An 18659-nucleotide genomic window follows, 5' to 3' on the forward strand; every position below is an offset into this window, starting at 1 on the left:
AGCAGCTAACACGAAGAAATATTGTTCTGGCTTAGTGACGCAGTGCCTCACGCGACTACAGAGTGGTAATGGGCCCACTCCCAAACAATGCGATAGGACACCAATCTGTACTGACTGGGAAACAAGAACAAGCATATGAACAACTAGGTACTGTTGTGGAATAATAAGAGGCACAACACAACTCGTATGCAGTTGAGGGAAAAGGGATACCCCGTTTATTCCGTTCACCCTTAAATAGACCCAGTGAACAATAACAATGACGTGGATTACCAAAACCTCGTCAAATAACCAAATGATGTGTAAAGTATTAGCCCACATTCCATGTTTTGTTTGCATACGGCTAGATGGACTGTGTATATAGCTGTGATATCAAGCACTATGTGCTCCATGTATCACAATCGATATCATGGTGATTTACTCCATGGACAGTCAAAAAAGTGTCTACCACTGCAGGGTTTATTGGCACTAACAATTCTTCCTTCATTGTGACGCAGTCTCTTGGAGCAGTGTCCTCCTCGCCATACACACAAAGCCTTTCCATCCATGGTAAATCTGTATACCACTTCATTTCTGGCGACATGGTTTGGCAAGCTCCACCACCAAGTCATGCCGGTTCTGACTTGTCTGCTCCGACGCTTCACGTTCTCTTCTTGTCAGCTCAGCTTTTAAAACCTGTAGCTCATCCTCCATATATCCATGCTCAAAAAGATCAGGTTCTAGGTCCTCATTTGTTCAAAAGCATGATTAATAGTTGGAATCAGACATGTGCTTTCTATGCTGCTATTGTATGGGAAGTAGCGCCACTTTAATCAATGCACCCAGGAAAGAAGTAAGTGTTACATATTATCATGGATGTACCTGTTAGGGATGTCCCGATCCACATTTTTTGGCTTCAAATCCGATCCGATTTTTTTTGTAGTCTTGCCGATCCGATCGCAGGCCAGCATGAAAAATCTACGAGAGTCATAGCACATTAATTTACAGCACAGCAACGTGCAAATGAGTCTTCACTAACGATTGTCTGGATATTGGAGCAAAACAAAACATCTTTCGCTGTCGGGAGAGTTGTGGAGTGCTTCTGCTGCGGAGATCTTACGAAAAGGTAAACAAAAAGAGGAATTGTCTGACAAATACAGGCAGATGCCAATGTCAGCTACAAAAGTAAGAAGAAAATGTGAAACTTGAAGAGAATTTACTGTTGCAGCTTTTCTGTAATAGAGACACTTATTCAATTGTTATTATTTAATATTATTTTTTCAGTTTAATTTAGCTTAAAAATAAGCCTCTTGTGTTCATTCATTCATTGTTTGTGCAGTCAAACTTTTTATTATTTATGTGAAATTTGGTCCTGTTTTCTTTTAAATGCAATTTAGGTGCCAAAATAAGTGCTGTAGGGCAGTGGTTCTCAATTACCTTCTGTCATGGCCCCACAGGGGGACAGAAATAGTTTTGCGCACACTCCCCTCCCCCCTTAGTTTTTGGATATCCCAGGTTTTTGCATGATTTGGTTGTCGGCAAAAAAGGTTTTCCAACATTTTGTCTTGCTTTTGTGCCCAAACAAAGCACCCTATGCGTTGCTGACTCACTCACTGCTCGTGCTTTGTTTTATTGAGGGCGACTGCTAAATAACCTACCATGGGGCCAAAGAAAGTTGCAAGTGCCAGCAATTTATTTTAAAATATTTCACTTTTTTTTCCTGTTTGTAAAACTGTAATTGTTCTCTTTTGTGTTCATATTTTGGATTTACGCGATTGGCATGATTTCCGATGGGGGAAATTGCTTCGTCTGACCTTTTAAGAAGAAAGAAGAAATAAATCAGTAAAGCCAAGGTACCATTGTATAAAGCTTGGGTGGAGCCTTCTTACAAAATTAAAAACTGTACTAAAAATGTCAAAGTCAGAGGAGGTTGGGAGTTGGACTCATAAAATGTCTTCAAGGTTGACAGGTTTGAGGATGCGGCAGACATTTTATTAGTTAGCATTTTCCCTTCAATGGATGATACATCTTTGTGGTATTAGCATCAACGTGTCTACTTTTCCACCTTTGCTGTTGTCGTATTTTTACAGTAGAGCTGATTAAAAAATAAGCTGCGGGGCCGCAAATGGCTCCTGAGGGCCACTTTGTTAACCCCTGATGTAAACATTTTGATGATTGACTGAATGGTTCAAGGAGCAAACTTGAACAACGTGACATAATCTGTATTCTTATATCATGTCTGCACAAAGTGAACTTATTATGTGGGCCAACCTTTACTGTTTGGTTTTGTTTTGAAGTGCTATCGTCTTAGCGGCCGATCCTTACATATAAAAAGTGATCTTGTCATATAAATATTATAACTTTGTTTGTTTCTCATAATAATAACTTTTACGTTTTATGTAATTTACGTTTTTTCTTTAATATTACAACTCTATGCTACTAAAATGACATCTTTCCACATAATATTACGCCTTTATTCTCATAAAATTGCGATTTCTTTTCTCGTTAGAATACAACTCTTTTCACTTCATTCTCGTAAAATTTCTGTTATTGCTTGTTTTTAGAATTTTCCAAATATTTCAACTTTCTTTTGTAAATGTTTTATTTTATTATTTTATTATTTTATTATTATTATTATTATTTTTTACTTATTTTCTAATATTATGACTTTATTCCCATATTTTTACATCATTCTCATAAAATTTCTGGGGTTGCTTTAAAAAATCCATCTTTTATCTAAAATCTATTAAAAAGCTATTAAAATCTAAATTTAAAAAAATTTTGTTCTTGTAAATATTTAACTTTTTTTTATTCCTGTAATATTCTAACTTTTTACCAAACCTAATCTTCCAATAATTATAACTTTTGTTTTGTTTGTTTTTCATAAAATACAACTTTCTTTCTTCTTTTAACAACTTTTAAAAAAGCCTCCTTTTTCTTTAATATTTCACCTTTATGCTCCTAATTATTTTTCCTCATATTTCTTTATTCTTGAGAAATTACAACTTTTTTCTCTTAATGTTTCTGCTCTTGTTTTTTTTAAATATATAATTTTCCAAATATTTCAACATTCTTCTTTTAAAATTTTTTACATTTTTGACTTTTGACTTTATTCCCATAATATTTGGACTTTATTCCAGTAATATTATAACTCTTTACAAAAACAAATTTTGCAATAATTACAACTTTATTCTGTGTTTGAAAATGTCTATTTAATTTAAAATTTAAACTCTATGCTGCTGACTGTTTTTCTTCATATTATATACTTTATTCTTGTGAAATTACAACTTTTTTCTCATTAGACTGCAACTTTTTTTTCATAATATTTTGACTTTATTCTTGAAAAATTTACTTTTTTTTCAATTTTTGCAGATGCTTTAAAAAAATCATTTTCCAAATATTTCAATTTTCTTCTTGTAAATTGCAAATTGCAATTTGCAATTTTTTAATATTAGCATTTTATTCCCATATTTGATTTCCATTATTTTTGTCAAATTTCAGCGGTTTTTACAATTTCTGCTGTTGCTTTTAATATTTCAACTTTCTTGTAATTTTTTACATATTTTTTTACACATTTGTTTTTTATGTTTTAATATTATGACTTTATTCCCATAATATTTTGACTTTATTCTTGTAAAATTTCTGCTGTTGCCTTTTTTTTTTAAAGCATAATTTTCCAGATATTTAAACTTTCCTCTTGTTAATCTTTTTACATCTTTTTTACACTTTTAGTTTTTTACTGTTACGATTTTATTCCCATATTATTTTTTATTTTATTTTTTTAACATTTATGCTTTTTTTTTTTAGCATTTTATTCCCATATTTTATTCCTATTATTTTTGTCAAATTTCAGCTGTTTTTAAAATTTTTGCTGTTGCTTTTTTAAAAATGATTTTCCAACTTTCTTCTTGTAAATTTTGTACACTTTTTCCATTCCATTCCATTCCATTTTCCTCCGCTTATCCGGGTCCGGGTCGCGGGGGCAGCAGTCTCAGTAGGGAAGCCCAGACTTCCCGGTCCCCGACCACCTCCTCCAGCTCCACCGGGAGGACACCGAGGCGTTCCCAAGCCAGCTGTGAGACATAATCCCTCCAGCGTGTCCTAGGTCTTCCCCGGGGCCTTCTCCCGGCTGGGCATGCCCGAAACACCTCACCAGGGAGGCGTCCGGGAGGCATCCGGACTAGATGCCCGAGCCACCTCAGCTGGCTCCTCTCGATGTGAAGGAGCAGCGGCTCTACTCTGAGCTCCTCTCGGATAACCGAGCTCCTCACCCTGTCTCTTAGGGTGAGTCCCGCTACCCTACGAAGAAAACTCATTTCAGCCGCTTGTATCCGCGATCTCGTTCTTTCGGTCATGACCCAAAGCTCATGACCATAGGTGAGGGTGGGAACATAGATCGATCGGTAAATTGAGAGCTTTGCCTTCCGGCTCAGCTCTCTCTTCACCACGACGGTCCGGTACAGCGACCACATTACTGCAGACGCTGCGCCGATCCGCCTATCGACCTCACGCTCCAACCTTCCCTCACTCGTGAACAAGACCCCGAGATACTTGAACTCCTCCACCTGGGGCAGGACCTCATTCCCAACCCGGAGGGAGCAATCCACCCTTTTCCGACTGAGAACCATGGCCTCGGATTTGGAGGTGCTGAGTCTCATCCCAGAAGCTTCACACTCAGATGCAAACCGTCCCAGTAAACACTGCAGGTCACAGCCCGATGAGGCCATCAGGACCACATCGTCTGCAAATAGCAGAGATGAGATCCTAGTGCCCCCGAACTGGACTCCCTCGACACCTTGGCTGCGCCTAGAAATTCTGTCCATGAAAATTATGAACAGAATCGGTGACAAAGGGCAGCCTTGGCGGAGGCCAACGTTCACCGGAAACAGGCTTGACTTACTACTGGCAATGCGAACCAGGCTCCTGCTCCGGTTGTACAAGGACTGAATGGCACGTAGTAGCGCGCCACCAATCCCATACTCCCGGAGCACCCCCCACAGGACACCGCGAGGGACACGGTCGAATGCCTTTTCCAGGTCCACAAAGCACATGTAGACCGGTTGGGCAAACTCCCAAGTACCCTCCAGGACCCTTGCAAGGGTGTAGAGCTGGTCCAGTGTTCCGCGACCAGGACGAAAACCACATTGCACCTCCTGTAGCCGAGGTTCGATTAACGGTCGTACCCTTCTCTCCAGCACCCTGGAATAGACTTTCCCAGGGAGGCTGAGGAGTGTGATCCCCCTATAGTTGGAACACACCCTCCGGTCACCCTTCTTGAAAAGGGGGACCACCACCCCAGTCTGCCAATCCAGAGGTACTGTTCCCGACTTCCACGCAATGTTGAAGAGACGTGTCAGCCAAGACAGTCCCGCAACATCCAAAGCCTTGAGGAATTCAGGGCGAAACTCGTCCACCCCCGGAGCTTTGCCACTGGGGAGCATTTTGACTACCCCAGATACCTCAGCCACGGTAATGGAACTGTCCGCGTTCGTATCCTCAGTCTCTGCTTCCTCTATGGAAGGTATGTCAGTGGGATTGAGAAGGGCCTCAAAGTATTCCTTCCACCGCCCAACTATATCATCAGTCGAGGTCAGCAGGCTCCCGTCCCCACTGTAAACAGTGTGGACCGGGCACTGCTTCCCCTTTCTGAGGCGCCGGACGGTTTGCCAGAACCTCTTCGAGGCCGACCGAAAGTCGTGTTCCATGGCCTCACCGAACTCCTCCCACACCCGAGTTTTTGCCTCGACCACCGCCGAAGCCGCGTGCCGCTTGGCCTGCCGGTACCCGTCAGCTGCTTCAGGAGTCAAGCCATCCATGCTCGATAGGACTCCTTCTTCAGCTTGACGGCAGCCCTGACCTCTGGTGTCCACCATCGGGTTCGGGGCCTTCCGCCACGACTGGCACCGACCACCTTGCGGCCGCAGCTCCGATCGGCTGCCTCAGCAATGGAGGCACGGAATAGAGCCCATTCGGACTCGATATCCTCGTCCTCCCCCGGGATGCAGGAGAAGCTCTGCCGGAGGTGAGAGCTGAAGACTCGACGAACAGGAGACTCTGCCAAACGTTCCCAGCACACCCTCACTACACGTTTGGGTCTCCCGGGTCTGTCCGGCATTGTACACTTTTTCAAAAATTTTTTTTTTTTTTTAAATATTATGACTTTATTATTTATTTTTAGAATGTGCTGCGGGCTAGTAAGAAAAAAAAAAAACACAGCTGTTGGCTGCACTTTGGACACCCCTTGTGTATGCTCTCAGTTATTTAAAAAAAAACAAACAAAATATTGGTATCGGTCAAAATGGGAAGGGGCAGGTCAGGCTTTTTAAAGACTGGTGATTGGCCCGAAATTGGTAACGTTTGCACCCCTACTCTCTTCATTCCCATCATTTTTGATGATAGGACACATCACAAAAGGCTTCTACTTTAGTTTTCTTTGGAAATTGTAGAAAGGTATTGGATTTTGATGAATAAATATTTTTATAAAAGTATAAAAATGAGAGCGCAAGCATAAGTGTGAAGTGCAGAGGTGCATGCTGGGTAATGTGAGGAATAAAACGTGTTTGTATCTCTTGGAAGGAGTGAGTCAATGTGTGAGGCAAAGCCAGTGACCTCATGCTATCGTCTTTTTCCTCCTGCCCATCCTCGTCACGCCTCCTTTTCCCTCTTCCTTCCTCTTTCCAGTACTTTCCGTCCTCCTCCGCTTTTCATCTTTTTTCAAACTCTTCTCATCCCTTCTTCTCCCGCTCTTGTCCAATGAAATTCCCTCGCTCTCTCTCGCCGCCTCGCTCGTGGCCGCTTGTGAAAACAAGGATTTCCCTCCATTGTTTATCAGTGCAGCTGGACACAACCGAGGGTGGGGTCTGACACACACACACACACACACACACACACACACACACACACACACACACACACACACACACACACGCACACTTTTGCCCACACTGCAGTCTCTTTCTTTCACGCACGCTTGCAACAAGTTTTCAGAACATCCTGTTGGATCACTGCAGAACTGGAGGTGGATTTTTTTTTTGCGGGGGTGGGCAAAACGGGGGAAAGTTTGAAATAGAAAGTCGGAGGATCTCTGCGGACAGGAAGACCACAGTTTGTCTACGAATCCAGCTCGTACGTATTCATCTTTGAGGCGGACGGCACGTCTTTCTTTGCTGAGGTGGGAGCTACGTGACTGAATCTGAATTCCCTTTAACTTTTACGTGTTGACACTGGCAAAATTGACTTTGCTTTTTGCATTTTGTCATTTACGTTTTGTCCAGAAGAAGAAGGAAGGTGTTTGTGCAGTGTTAAGGAAAAGGAAGCAATAAAAGCTGATAGAATAGGTTGTAGGATAGGGAGTCAAGCAAAGACAATAAATATAGAAAATAGATAAACAATAAACAATATCGAAAATAAACAAATGTTTTTAAAAAAAAGCACAAAATTTTATTTAAAAAAAATTTAAATAAAATGTGTTTTCATGTTCAAATTAATGCTACAAAATAAAAATAATTAAATAGAAAATTGTTCAGTGACAATAGTTGGAGATATTAAATAGGGATACATAAATTAAAGCAAAGAGAATAAATATAGAAAATACTGAGAATAAATACGTAAATATGTAAAAAAAAAAATCTCAAAATGAGATGAACATTTAATACAAGCAAATATTGGAAGTGTTTTCATGTTCAAATAAATGCTTAAAATAATCAATACATACAAAATAGTTAAGTTAGAATAGTTGTGGGCATTAAATATGGATTACGAGTTGTAGATCATAGGCTAGGGAGTAAAACAAAGAGAATATAGAAAATACTGAGAATAAATAAATAAATACGTAAAAAAAAATAAGCATACAATAAAATCCAAAATGAATACAAGTAAAGAATATTGAAATAATATTTTCCATGTTCGGATAAATGCTTAAAAAATAAAATAAAAATAAATAAACATTTTTTTTAATTAGAATAGTTGGGGAGATTAAATATGGATTACAGGTTATACATAGATTATAGGATAGGGTGTAAAGCAAATCAGTAAATATAGAAAATACTGACAATAAATATAGAAGGAAAAATGTTCCTTGAATTGCACAGTTGATGAGTAATTTCTGGCTATAATAATAAAATAAGTTATTGGTTACGCTGAATGAACGAAATGTATTCCTTAATATTGTTGAATTTGTCAAAGAGCGGTTATTGCTTCTTTCAAGATGCATCAAGGTTTTGCTAGTTGTCTTTAATGTCCTTGTAGTGCAGTGATGTCGTATTTCGTCGTGTTTGTCCAGTTCCTTGATGTCTTTGACAACAAAGTACTTGCAAGTACATGCTGTATTGTCAGGGTGGAGCTGAGTGACGCTCGTTCGCTCACGTTCTGTCATTACCAATGTCAAATGTCAAATGTGCGTTTTAAAAATATACTTATCCACGTGGATATGGCCTTAGTAGCACAATGACGTGTGTATTATTTTTTAAATCAGCGTTCATTTACATGGAGTCCAGGAAACATCATGATTGTGCGTCTACGAGGGTTGTAAAGGATAAACCGATCCGGTTTGACAAGCCAGAGATGCAGCTGCATCGGTATCAGTGTAACGGATGCCATCCTGTGAGGCTGTGCAAGTGTACGTTGGTAAACCTCACTCCATCTGCCTTGAGAGCTGCGCTGAACACACGGTCGACAGTCCGGGCTTTTGGCCGTGTGGTCAGTGCTTTCGTCTCCCATTGCGAAGGTCCTGTGTTTGAGCGGGCAGTGCGAAGCAGGGTGGGTTACATCAGCCTCCTGGATGGATAAGAATCAGCCATAAATCCTTAGATGAATGGATTGTATAGACATGCGCCGGGTATTGCAAGACTAGCAACCGCTTGACAGTCTATGTCTTCAACAACGCGAGAGCCTGGGCTGCCGGCGAAACAATTATTGCATATGCGCCATAGCTCAGCATGACTGAAGACCAGAATGGATGTAAATAGCATTAGCAGTGTGCTAGCTAGTCCCCAGGAAAGATTTTCAACACATCATTATAGCCATCTAATTTATCTTATGTATTATGTAGTGTGTAAAATTAAGACAGGAACAACATCAAATTAAAAGCACTAAATGAATACAGAGCCACCATCCACCAGTACCAGCCTGGACTTTGTTTTTCAGAGAGGTTGTGCACCCAACAAATACGCACATTAGTACTCAATAACATCATCAAACCTTACCTTTATGCATTCAAGAAAAGGGGTAAAAATACAGTATGGTAGTCTATCTGTGCACCGTTGGAGAAAGTTAGATGGTGCGCTCAAGGACCGTCGCTGCTACAAACAACAGTTTTTGCATGTTTATTATTTTTTTAAATAAAATAATGGCCCATATTTCCAAAATTGATATTTCTTTGCATAAAATTTGATGTAGTTATTTATCTTATTATCATTGCGCCTGAACGTATCCCGCGGCCCGGTGGTTGGGGACCCAGGCCTTAAGAGCATGCTTGAGGATATGATGTGCTCTTTTACTGTATCTGTTTCATTCTGTATCTTTTACGCAAAATACTGTAAGAATGCCACTTTTATACAATTGGCTTCTTTATGTTGTAATGTAAGATTCATGTCTACGTCAACAAATGGAATTGTATCCAATTGAATCTTATCAAATTGAATCAAATCAGATCATATAGAATCAAATCATGACCATTTGTACACTGTATCTTATCATATCACGTCAAAATGTATCATTTGTACACTGTATCGAATCGTATCCAATCGGCTCTTGTCATTTGTACACTATATGGAATCGTATCAAATGAATCTTATAATTTGTACACTGTATCATATTAAATTGAATCTTATCATTTGTACACTGTATCGAATCATATCAATTGTACACTTTATTGAAGTGAATTGAATTGTATCGAATCGAATCATATCATTTGTACACTGTATCGAAGTGTATCAAATCGACTCTCCGCATTTGTAGACTGAATGGAATCGTATGAAATCGAATGTTATCATTTGTACACTATGGAATTGTATCCAATCGAATGTTATTATTTCTACACTGAATCGAATCGTACCAAATTGACTCTTTTCATTTGTACACTGTATCGAATCGTATTAAATTAATCTTAAAATTTGTACACTATCGAATCGTGTCAAATCGAATCTTATCATTTGTACACTGTATCGAATCATACCAAATCGAATCGTATCATTTGTACATTGTATCGAATTGACTCGTATCGAATTATATGACATTGTAGAATGGTAGTTTAACCCGCGTGTTAAATGCGATTTTAAAAAAACATGAGATGGTGTCGTACATTTCTTACGACACAATCCAAATAGCTCAGATTTCACAAATGCAGAAAATGGACGTTTTGACAATCTTGGATTCTTCCAAAAGCACAACTGTTAAGTACAAAAGTATTGTGGGAAAATATTGGAGGGATAGTCAAGCACATTTGAGCTCAGCCTCCTTTCCTGTCCCACAGATCGGCCCCAAGTGGAAGGACGTGGTTTCGCGCTGCATCAAGGGTCACTACCAGCCGCTCCTGCTGCTGTACGCCGACCCGCGGGGGACGCCGGTGTCGGGCCAGGACGCGCCCCCGCGCCTGGACCTGCAGCCCGTCACCAAGGCGTGCTACGACAGCGAAGACTCGGGTAACTACAACACAGCTAGGAGTCGTAGTAGTAGCACAGCAGCAGACCATCAGGTAACTAAACTGGGAGAACTGTACTAAATACTCATATACTTGGAGGTTGTTGTGATTGTAGTAGTAGTAGTAGTAGTACTCGTAGTGTAGTATTAGTGCAAGATGTCATGTGTACATGTCAGCTTGTGTGTACCCCCACCCGCTGCTTTACTAACCCGCCGCCACGCCCCTATCAGGCCGCGAGCCGTCCATCTCTAGCGACACTCGCACCGACTCTTCCACGGAGAGCTACTCGTCCAGACAGCCCCCCCCCTCGCACCATGAGTCCCTGGCCAGTCGGCACTCCTCTGACTCCCAGGCAACCGTCATCTGCAGCCAGCGCCCCGACGGGCCGCGCCACGCCTCGCTCTGCAGCCTGGATGCCATAGGTGGGTGTCGGCTTAAGCCCCCGCCCCATTGCCCCGCTCCCCCCTCCGAATCATCATCACTGCTCATCACCTCATTGTTGGTGTGATATTATTTCAAACAACTTGTCGTTGCCAAGGCCACGTGACGGACGCTGAGCCGCGCCGATCTCTGAGGAGGGGAGGCGGGGCCAGGGATAGAAGGCGGAGCTCAAGCCGCATTCGGCGATCTAAACCAGACCACGAAGCCTCGTCGGCCGGTTACCACAGCGAGGGTAGGCGGAGCTAAGACCCCGTATGGGTGGCGACAGCGGGGAGGTTTTGCAGGCATCGATTAGTTGTATTTCATCATCAGCCATGTTGACATCACGCACACAATCTCATTGGACCTCATGTCTTCTCCTCACATCAGTCATCATCAGTCACCTCCTCTTTCCCTCCCCCCAGGAGAGACGCTGAAGGAGCAGCAGATTCCTCGGCAAGCCCCCAAATCTTCCTCCTCCTCTTCATCTTCAACCAGTCGCCTCCGTGATTTCAAGGAGACCATGAGCAACATCCTTCACAGCCGCCCCCTCTCCTCCTCCTCCACCTCCTCTTTGCCGGCCGCAGGCATCGCTTCCTCCAACAACCACACGCCTCCTGCCTCCTCCTCCAAACCTCAACACTGGGAGGCCGACAGCACTGGCAGCGAATCCAAATCCAGCTCCTCTGGAGGCACTGCAGGGAGGTACCGGCCGGCGTGGAGGCCTTGTAGGGAGGTGCTCAACATCGACAGCATCTTTATGAGGGAGAGGAGGAGCAGGCAGTCCGGCTACAGCCCGCTAGAAACCCCCGTGACGGACCACACAGAGAGAATTCTCCTCTTGGAGGGAGGAGGTGCCGCCTTGCCGGCCCAGCAGGACGTGGCGTCGATCAGGCCGGGCTCCTCCTGGACTCTCCCCGCCGCCTCTTCTAGCCACCTTAGAGGGGGAGGGGTCACAGCAGGGGGAGGAAGAGCGCAGCCTCCTTCGCCCAGGCTGATCCAGAGGATGGAGAGCGGCTACGAGAGCAGCGAGAGAAACAGCAGCAGTCCAGTCAGCCTGGATCTCAGCCTGGGAGAACGGTGAGCCACAGACTTTTTTTTATAAAATAAGGGAAAAGTGGGCTAGAAGCTGTCTTGCTCCACAGCAAAACCGAAGAGGATTTTTATTTTTCCATGAAAGTTAGGCTACGACAAACTTATTAAAATGTGAGGGTGCCGGGAAAGGTTTGGTGCAGAGTAGGGCTGTCACAAGCTCTTGTGAGATTAAAACTTGACAAGATTTCTTGTTCAGAAAAAAAATTGTCTCTGGCACTATAGGCCTGGGACGATAATTCATTTATTGTGTGATGAATAAATAAATTCATCACACAGTAAATGAAAATGAACTGCATAATGTTGCCGGCCTTAATATATTGCCATGTGCATGCATGTTTGTTCTCATGGTCTATTTTCTTCGTCTCCCACCTCCAAACAGACAGGAAGAGGTTCACTCTGTTCATTGCTTTCAGCAACTTAGCGCGTTTGTTCCATAGAACCACGGCATGAACAGAGCGAGCCCTTTTGTCAGTCATACAGTCTTTTTGTCTCGGTGGGTGGAGACGGGGCCACTAGCATACACACACAGAGTGCAGAAGAGTGTAACTAGAAATTAAATTAGTAGATTGCAATATATTATGTCGTATTTAAAAAATATTTTTTCATTGTTCTTTTCTTAAAAGTAATATTAAAAGATTGTACTCTCGAGGAGCAATGCAAGGTAATGCTTGCGTGTTTGTCACACTTAAATGTTTCAGATCATCAAACAAATATTCGTAAATGATAACACAACTGAACACAAAATGCAGTTTTTAAATTAAACTTTTTATTCAAAGCTTCAAATCCATACCTAAATGGCCTGTGTCTGTCTGGAAAAGGTTGTAAAGCAATTTGTTAGGCTTTGGGACTCCAGCGGACCACAGTGAGAGTCATTATTCACAAATGGCAAAAACATGGAACAGTGGTGAACCTTCCCAGGAGTGGCCGGCCAACCAAAATGACCACAAGAGCGCAGCAACAACTCATCCAAGAGGTCACAAGAGAAACCATAACAACATCCAAAGACACCTGGCAAAAACTCATTCCAACGACCAAACCCACTGCTGAACAAAAAGAACATGAAAGCTTGTCTCAATTTTGCACCTAAACATCTTGATGAGCCCCAAGACCTTTGGGAAAATACTCTGATGAGACAAAAGTTGAACTTTTGGGAAGGTGTGTCCCATTACATCTGACGTAAAAGTAACGCCGTATTTCAGAAGAACATCATACCAACAGTAAAATACGGCGGTGGTAGTGTGATGATGAAGTGTGACAAACGTGCAAAAAAATAAGAAATCCAGAAGGGGGCAAACACTTTTTCACACCAGTGTATTATCATATTTTTTTTCATGGCAAGTCATGTTAAAGTCTCGTCTCGTGAATGGAGTGTCTCGTGACGCCACTAGTGCAGCATGTATTGCAATCGCTCCTCCTCAGTTACATTTCACAAACTTTCAAATGTGACACATGAAAGGTTTGATATGAAAATGAAATTACAGAATCTGCCATTGTATAGAAAAGCAAATAAAATGAAACTGACTTTTGAAATGTAATGGAACGCTACTAGTCTTTATGGTAAGCAGCACTGCATACACATGTACAGAAAATCAGCTGCACTGTGCTTTCCTTTTGCACGAGTACAAAGTAGACGGTCAGTGTGAAGGAAAAAAGGGAGCAGCAGCAAGTTACACGGAGGTTAGACAAGTCTCACATTGACTGTAAGTTTCAAAAGTAGCATCAAATAACGAGACTGCAACGGATGTGAAAGCTCACGTTGCTGGTGTTGGTGCACATGCACTCATTTCCAAGCAGGCCACATTAGTGATGCTTTTTCATGTTTGTCTGCCCCTTCAGGAAGTGTGTGGCAAAGCTGCCATCCTCTTCAGGACCACCGTGGAAGAACACACGATCCAAGAGCAGCGGAGCGCTGCTGCAGGATATCAGCTCGGCCTGTAGGGGGAGCCTCGGTACGACCCTTGAATGAATGACATTGACTTTACCTGCAGCTAAGTACTTGTACCGTGGTGCTTTGGTTAGAGTCATTAATTTGTTCCAGAAGGTCCGACTCGAACCAAAACAGACTCTAACCAAGGCAAGTTTTCCCATAGAAAATAATGTAAATCCATTTAATCTGTTCCAGACATCCAAAAATTTGAACACAAAACACATTTTATAGACAATAATTATAGTTTTACAGTATATGCAGAAAATGATGCAAAAATAATCACAAATTAATGGACAACTGAATATTTAACATCACTTTTAGCTAGTTTTGCAGAGAGGGCAAGGGAGGAGAGGAGATTATGCTTGGAAGGCAATCACTTTTTTTTCTGCTATTGCAGTCATTGGGCAGTAAAAGGTTTTTTAACATGCACAGTTTTGCATTAAAAAAACTGCCGCAAACATGTCATGTAATGGAGATATGAACATTTAACATAACTTTTACCTAGTTGTATGCCGAAAACATGCATTAATATTTCACATTTCAGTTCAGTATGGCAATAAAGATCATTGCACATCATTCCTTCATAATTCTGTTCATAGATTCAATAACATTTCACTCAATCAGACTACGTAGCGTTCATTATATAGAGGCCATGTTCTACCGCTGGTTAGCAACCAGTACAAATATACAATAAATGGAGACAATTATCAAGAAAATAATGCAGACGAAATCAAGGTAACACAACAACAACTAAAGCGAATGACAACACTTTTCCATTAGTCATGAAATAATAAATTAACAAACAAGTAAATGGGGAAAAAGCGCATTTTCGCAATGGAGTTCAAGGTGCGATCGGCACTGTCACACAAGTGCCGTTTTTCACTCAAAACGAGCGGTTTAAAATGCGATGGTGGCTATTGTAAAAGGTGCCATATTGCACGCTAACCAGGCGGGCGAACGCAAACCAAGGCCAAATTTTAGCATCAGTTTTGGATGGTAACTGGGCCGGACGTTACCCAAGGTACCGCTGTACTTAAAAACATCTGGCTGTTTTCTCTGCATGTTTTGAACAGCGCCCCTCGCAGGTCGCAGTGAGCTGGACGAGCTGCAGGAGGAGGTCCTGAGGAGAGCCAAGGAGGAGGAGCAGCAGCGGCAGCAGGAGAAGGAGAAGGAGGCGGCGCTCGGCTTCAACCCCCGACCCAGCAAGTACCTGGACCTGGACCAGCTGCAGATCCAGGGTACACGCAGACACACACTCTTACATTGTTTTTACTGCCCATGAAGGCTCTTGGAACAAAATGATGGTGTGTGTGTACGTCAGCAAATGTGTTGACAAACTGGAATGTTCCTCATTGATTGTCTGAAAGGAAGGACTGAGCCTGACACAATAGAGAAAATGTGGCATGTTGTGAATGTCTGTGGCCCCACCCCTCATTATATATGTGTCCAATCCTATGCTTGCATTTCTTAGCATGTTATTGACTACATGTAAATGGTCCTGTGTGTGTGCACTAAAGGTAAAGGTGACAACCTGGAGCGGTGCCTGACGGAGGCGGAGCTTCTGCTGGACCAATCAGTGCGCCTGGAGCAGGCGGGCGAGGTGGCCTCTGCCCTCTCTGCCGTCAACGAAGCTGTCTGTAAGCTCCTCCCTGCTCTTCTGCTGCAAATGAAAATAGAGCTCCGCCCAGCCCTCGACTGGTTTCCTGTGTCAGCGGGGTGACGATGGCTGCATTTCATCATATAAACGTCATATAAAACTAGCAGCAACCCAATTTGGACACATTTTTGGTTATTTTTAAACATTTTACCTTTTTTTAAAAACATTAGTTTTGAAGATTTTTGCATGAAATCATGTTCTTTTCTGCATCTTTCTTTTTTTTTGTCCCTTATGAATTCTTTCCTTCTTTTTTTTTTCTTTTTTTCAATTCCTGTGTTGACCCCCCCACACTCCGACCACCCCACCCCCACCCCGCCTGTAGCTAAATTACGTCCGGCGAGTGAGGGCGGAGCTAATTTTCACAGCCGGCTGCAGCGTTGCATGAAGAGAGGCCGCAGCATGCAGCAACGTCTGCAACTGCAGCAGCATCACAATCATCATCATCATCATCAAGCTGAGCAGCAGCAGCTCCTGGAAGAGCCCAGGTACCACCTCTAGTCTGCTCTGCCAATCAGGACTCAGGTTTTGCATACCAGGTTGCTTGGAGGGGGTGCACACATCAACATTGACCAAGCTCATAAGGAAGTAACGTCAGCACCAGTGGCCACGGCCACGGCCACATGCACGCCCTCACCTCTCTTTCTCTCTCTCCCTCTCTCTCTCTCTCCACAGTGAAGAGCCTCTCTCGCAGCAAATACTTCTGACGCACAGACTGGACGGCCAATCAGGTTCCGGCCAGCACCAGCAGGCCCCACCTCATCCTCCACCCTGCCATGTCACACCACTGGCTCCCTTGACGCCCTCATCGTGCGGCTCCGGCCCCTCAGTATTACCTTTTAATGACATCATGGTCCCACCCCCCATTGTCCACGCCCCCGCGCTTGTTAGCCCCAGGTCGCTTGCCACTTTGGACACTGTGGAACAGAACCCCCCAGGCGAGGCGACCTCACTGAGTCTAGCTGAGGAGTGGACCGGGGCCCCAACGCAAGCCCCACCCTCCTCCATGTCACATTCCAGAACCCCGTCACCAGATGCCGCTGGCATGATTGGTCCAATAAAGGTGGAGTCGTTTCACCCTGGACACACTCGGGCCCCGCCTCCCACCAGGAACTGGTCTTGCTTACCGCCGGACCCACCTGAAGATCGTGTCGCCCAGGCACCAGTCAGCTTGTCACCTCGGACCCAGTCCCCACCCTCCCTGAGCCGCCCAGCCGGGGTGTGGTCTCCCTGTCCCGAGGGCAGCAGCAGCAACGTCCTGCCGGTGGAGCGCTGGGCACAGAACGTCAACAGATACTACAGCTCCCACAATGTACCAGCAGGAGGAGGAGGACTGTCTGAGCTGGACTCTCTTTACCAGGCCAGCCTGATGGCTCCCAACACGCAGCGACCCGGCCCGGCTATCAGCCCGCAGCCCCGCAGAGCGGGTAAGTGCATCTTTGCTAGCTTATGAAGTACAGAAGATGGTTGTGAACACTTGAAAGTTTTGTTGTATTCATTTGGAACAGGACTGAGGATCCCATCAGCACCGGGTCGCTCCAAAACACCCACGGCCGAGATGGAGAGACACGCCTACAGAACACCAGTCACTCTCACGACGACCAAGGTGGATCCATGTTTTTCTCTCCCACCCGTGACATTATGAATGACCTTGTGAACGACCTTGTGTCTTCAGTGGTCAGACGCGGAAGATGAGAGCTACAGTGCGGAAAACTTGCGAAGGATCACTCGCAGCCTGAGCGGCTCTGTCAAGGGGACCCTTGGCCCCACCCACAGCCGTGTAAGTGAATTCCTGGGTGCAGTGCAACCACACTGCCACCTTGTGTTGACATGCTAGCATTACGCCACATGATCAAGGTATATACTGTACATTACAGATGCACAATCTTTTTTTTTCAAATCAATACCGATAACTGTGCTTTTCAAGACCGATTTGATACCAATTAATTTTTAAATCAACTTTTTAAATTTAGACTTAACTGCACACCTGGAGGTAAGAAGGACTGGAACAAATTTGGATTTGACCGTACCGGATTTGATATCATGACATTGCTACAACCACATCACTACGATCAGGAGAACCACAGGATAGAGGGGAGGGAGCCACCTGCTGTTGCCCAGCCAGGTGCACTGTATTCGGGCACACGCACCGAGCAGCCGGTGTGGCGCCACAGAGGTCTCTGGCAAACCTTTTGCACTTTTCAAATTCCAAAGCGCCGGCATTTCAGGTGTCTGATAAGGTTTTTTTGTGTGCTCGATGGGGTTTTGTTCCCCCCTCATTGTGGAGCATTTGGTATAATGTCCTTCCTCTTAAAGTGAATGTTTGTTTACAAGTTACGACAGGCCTTTAACGCCACAGGCAGGAGAAAAATGTAGCGCTTGATTTGCTCACCCGCACCGTACGGGTAATCTCGCCAGATTGGAGCTATTTTGAATGTTGTCGGTTTTATCGGTATGACATCATAATTCCCTCATTTCAGCCGATAATTTTTGTGCACCCATAATGTACATATTTTTACACTTTCTACACGAAGAGAGGAGATGAAGATGGTGCAAACAGGAAGTGGCGTGCCGTTTACCTTTAACGTTTTTATTTGATTTCTTTCACTTATGTCTTTCTCTTTGTCTTCCTCCATCACCGCCTGCTCCTCTTCCTCACGCCCCCCCCTTCCTCCAGGACTTGTCTGTGTCCACACACTACTCCACCCTTCCCCGTCATCACTCCTCTTCCTCCTCCTCCAGCACCAATCCCTCCCACCACCTCCTCCGTCACTACGGCCCTCCACCACAGCACGCCCCCGCACTGACGTCACGGCCCCCCGCCACTCGGGGGCTCTCAGGTAAACGCCTGCCACCTCCCCCCCGCACCCTGACATCAGCTCATCACCCCCCTCACCTCCCACCAGGGGGCGCAGTAATGTTGAACGTGAAACTAGATGATTTCATAC

General features: G+C 43.9%; 1 protein-coding gene across 7 annotated transcripts in view; it reads left to right on the top strand.

Moving 5' to 3' along the window:
• Positions 1 to 18659, top strand: part of LOC129193695 (inactive ubiquitin carboxyl-terminal hydrolase 54-like) — a 49503-nt gene that overhangs the window by 29106 nt on the left and 1738 nt on the right. For 3 of the 7 annotated variants that reach the window (XM_054798221.1, XM_054798219.1, XM_054798220.1), the window contains exons 10-21: positions 10448 to 10616; positions 10846 to 11037; positions 11154 to 11288; positions 11461 to 12115; positions 13967 to 14079; positions 15131 to 15295; positions 15575 to 15694; positions 16037 to 16199; positions 16387 to 17138; positions 17220 to 17317; positions 17387 to 17491; positions 18389 to 18551. In XM_054798221.1, coding sequence (XP_054654196.1) covers positions 10448 to 10616; positions 10846 to 11037; positions 11154 to 11288; positions 11461 to 12115; positions 13967 to 14079; positions 15131 to 15295; positions 15575 to 15694; positions 16037 to 16199; positions 16387 to 17138; positions 17220 to 17317; positions 17387 to 17491; positions 18389 to 18551 — 2830 coding nt within the window. Of the gene's footprint in view, positions 1 to 10447; positions 10617 to 10845; positions 11038 to 11153; positions 11289 to 11460; positions 12116 to 13966; positions 14080 to 15130; positions 15296 to 15574; positions 15695 to 16036; positions 16200 to 16386; positions 17139 to 17219; positions 17318 to 17386; positions 17492 to 18388; positions 18552 to 18659 lie in introns of those variants that run through there. The other 4 variants (XM_054798222.1, XM_054798224.1, XM_054798223.1 and 1 more) reach the window with 4 other exon arrangements.

The sequence above is a fragment of the Dunckerocampus dactyliophorus genome, chromosome 14 (assembly GCF_027744805.1).
Source record: "Dunckerocampus dactyliophorus isolate RoL2022-P2 chromosome 14, RoL_Ddac_1.1, whole genome shotgun sequence".
NCBI classification, from domain to species: Eukaryota; Metazoa; Chordata; class Actinopteri; order Syngnathiformes; family Syngnathidae; genus Dunckerocampus; species Dunckerocampus dactyliophorus.